The sequence below is a fragment of the Triticum dicoccoides genome, chromosome 3A, assembly GCF_002162155.2.
Source record: "Triticum dicoccoides isolate Atlit2015 ecotype Zavitan chromosome 3A, WEW_v2.0, whole genome shotgun sequence".
Classification (NCBI taxonomy): domain Eukaryota; kingdom Viridiplantae; phylum Streptophyta; class Magnoliopsida; order Poales; family Poaceae; genus Triticum; species Triticum dicoccoides.
The window spans coordinates 73670978-73671643 of record NC_041384.1 but is presented as its reverse complement, the minus strand read 5'-3'; the positions used below and the strand labels follow the sequence as shown (position 1 = coordinate 73671643).

General features: G+C 49.2%; 1 protein-coding gene across 1 annotated transcript in view; it reads right to left on the bottom strand.

Moving 5' to 3' along the window:
- Positions 1-366: 366 nt before the first annotated feature.
- Positions 367-666, bottom strand: part of LOC119271974 — a 14310-nt gene continuing 14010 nt past the window's right edge. Inside the window, exon 15 of the mRNA XM_037553596.1 lies at positions 367-512. Coding sequence (XP_037409493.1) covers positions 367-512 — 146 coding nt within the window. The remainder of the gene's footprint in view (positions 513-666) is intronic.

Here is a 666-nt window from a genome sequence, read left to right as displayed (position 1 = left end):
ACTTGCGACGATGCCATCTCTATGTATAACAAACATTGGGTTATTTCAACATGATCGTTCTTCTAACATCATACTCTTAAAGTTGTCGGCATCCTTGTTACATTTAACTTATGCCTATGATCAAGAAAACATAACCATCATGCAACACTTGAGCTAGTCCTAGAGGCAAGACTAGGAATCAGATTTTATCGTTTATTCTACAAGTGATTATGGGTTTTTCTCTGAATTACATATTCAAGAACCATAGCACTTATAGCAGGGCGCCGCTACGCGTCCACAGGCGGAAACATCCACCGCCCGGAGAGCCGTTTGATTAGACACCTAACAGCCGTCGGATGCAACCATCGCGCGCAACTGACCAGGTCATTACTTCCTGCAATAGCCATTCTGTTTCAGAAATAGAATCCCTTGTCCGCCGTCCAGGCACGGCTGCACGCAGTGCGGCGCTAGTCCCCTCCACTCGCAAAATTGCTGCCGCTGGTGCGGGCCAGCTAATCCTTCAGCGCAAAAACCTTCAACAACATGGCACATCACATCATGAGTCAGATGCTGGGATCCGACAAAGATCGAGCTTGCCGGGGGCTGCTGCTTCAAGGATAGCCGCGGCCAAAATTCTCAGATCCGACCGCCGTCGGGGGGGTCCTGCACGAGCTGTAGTATCATCCT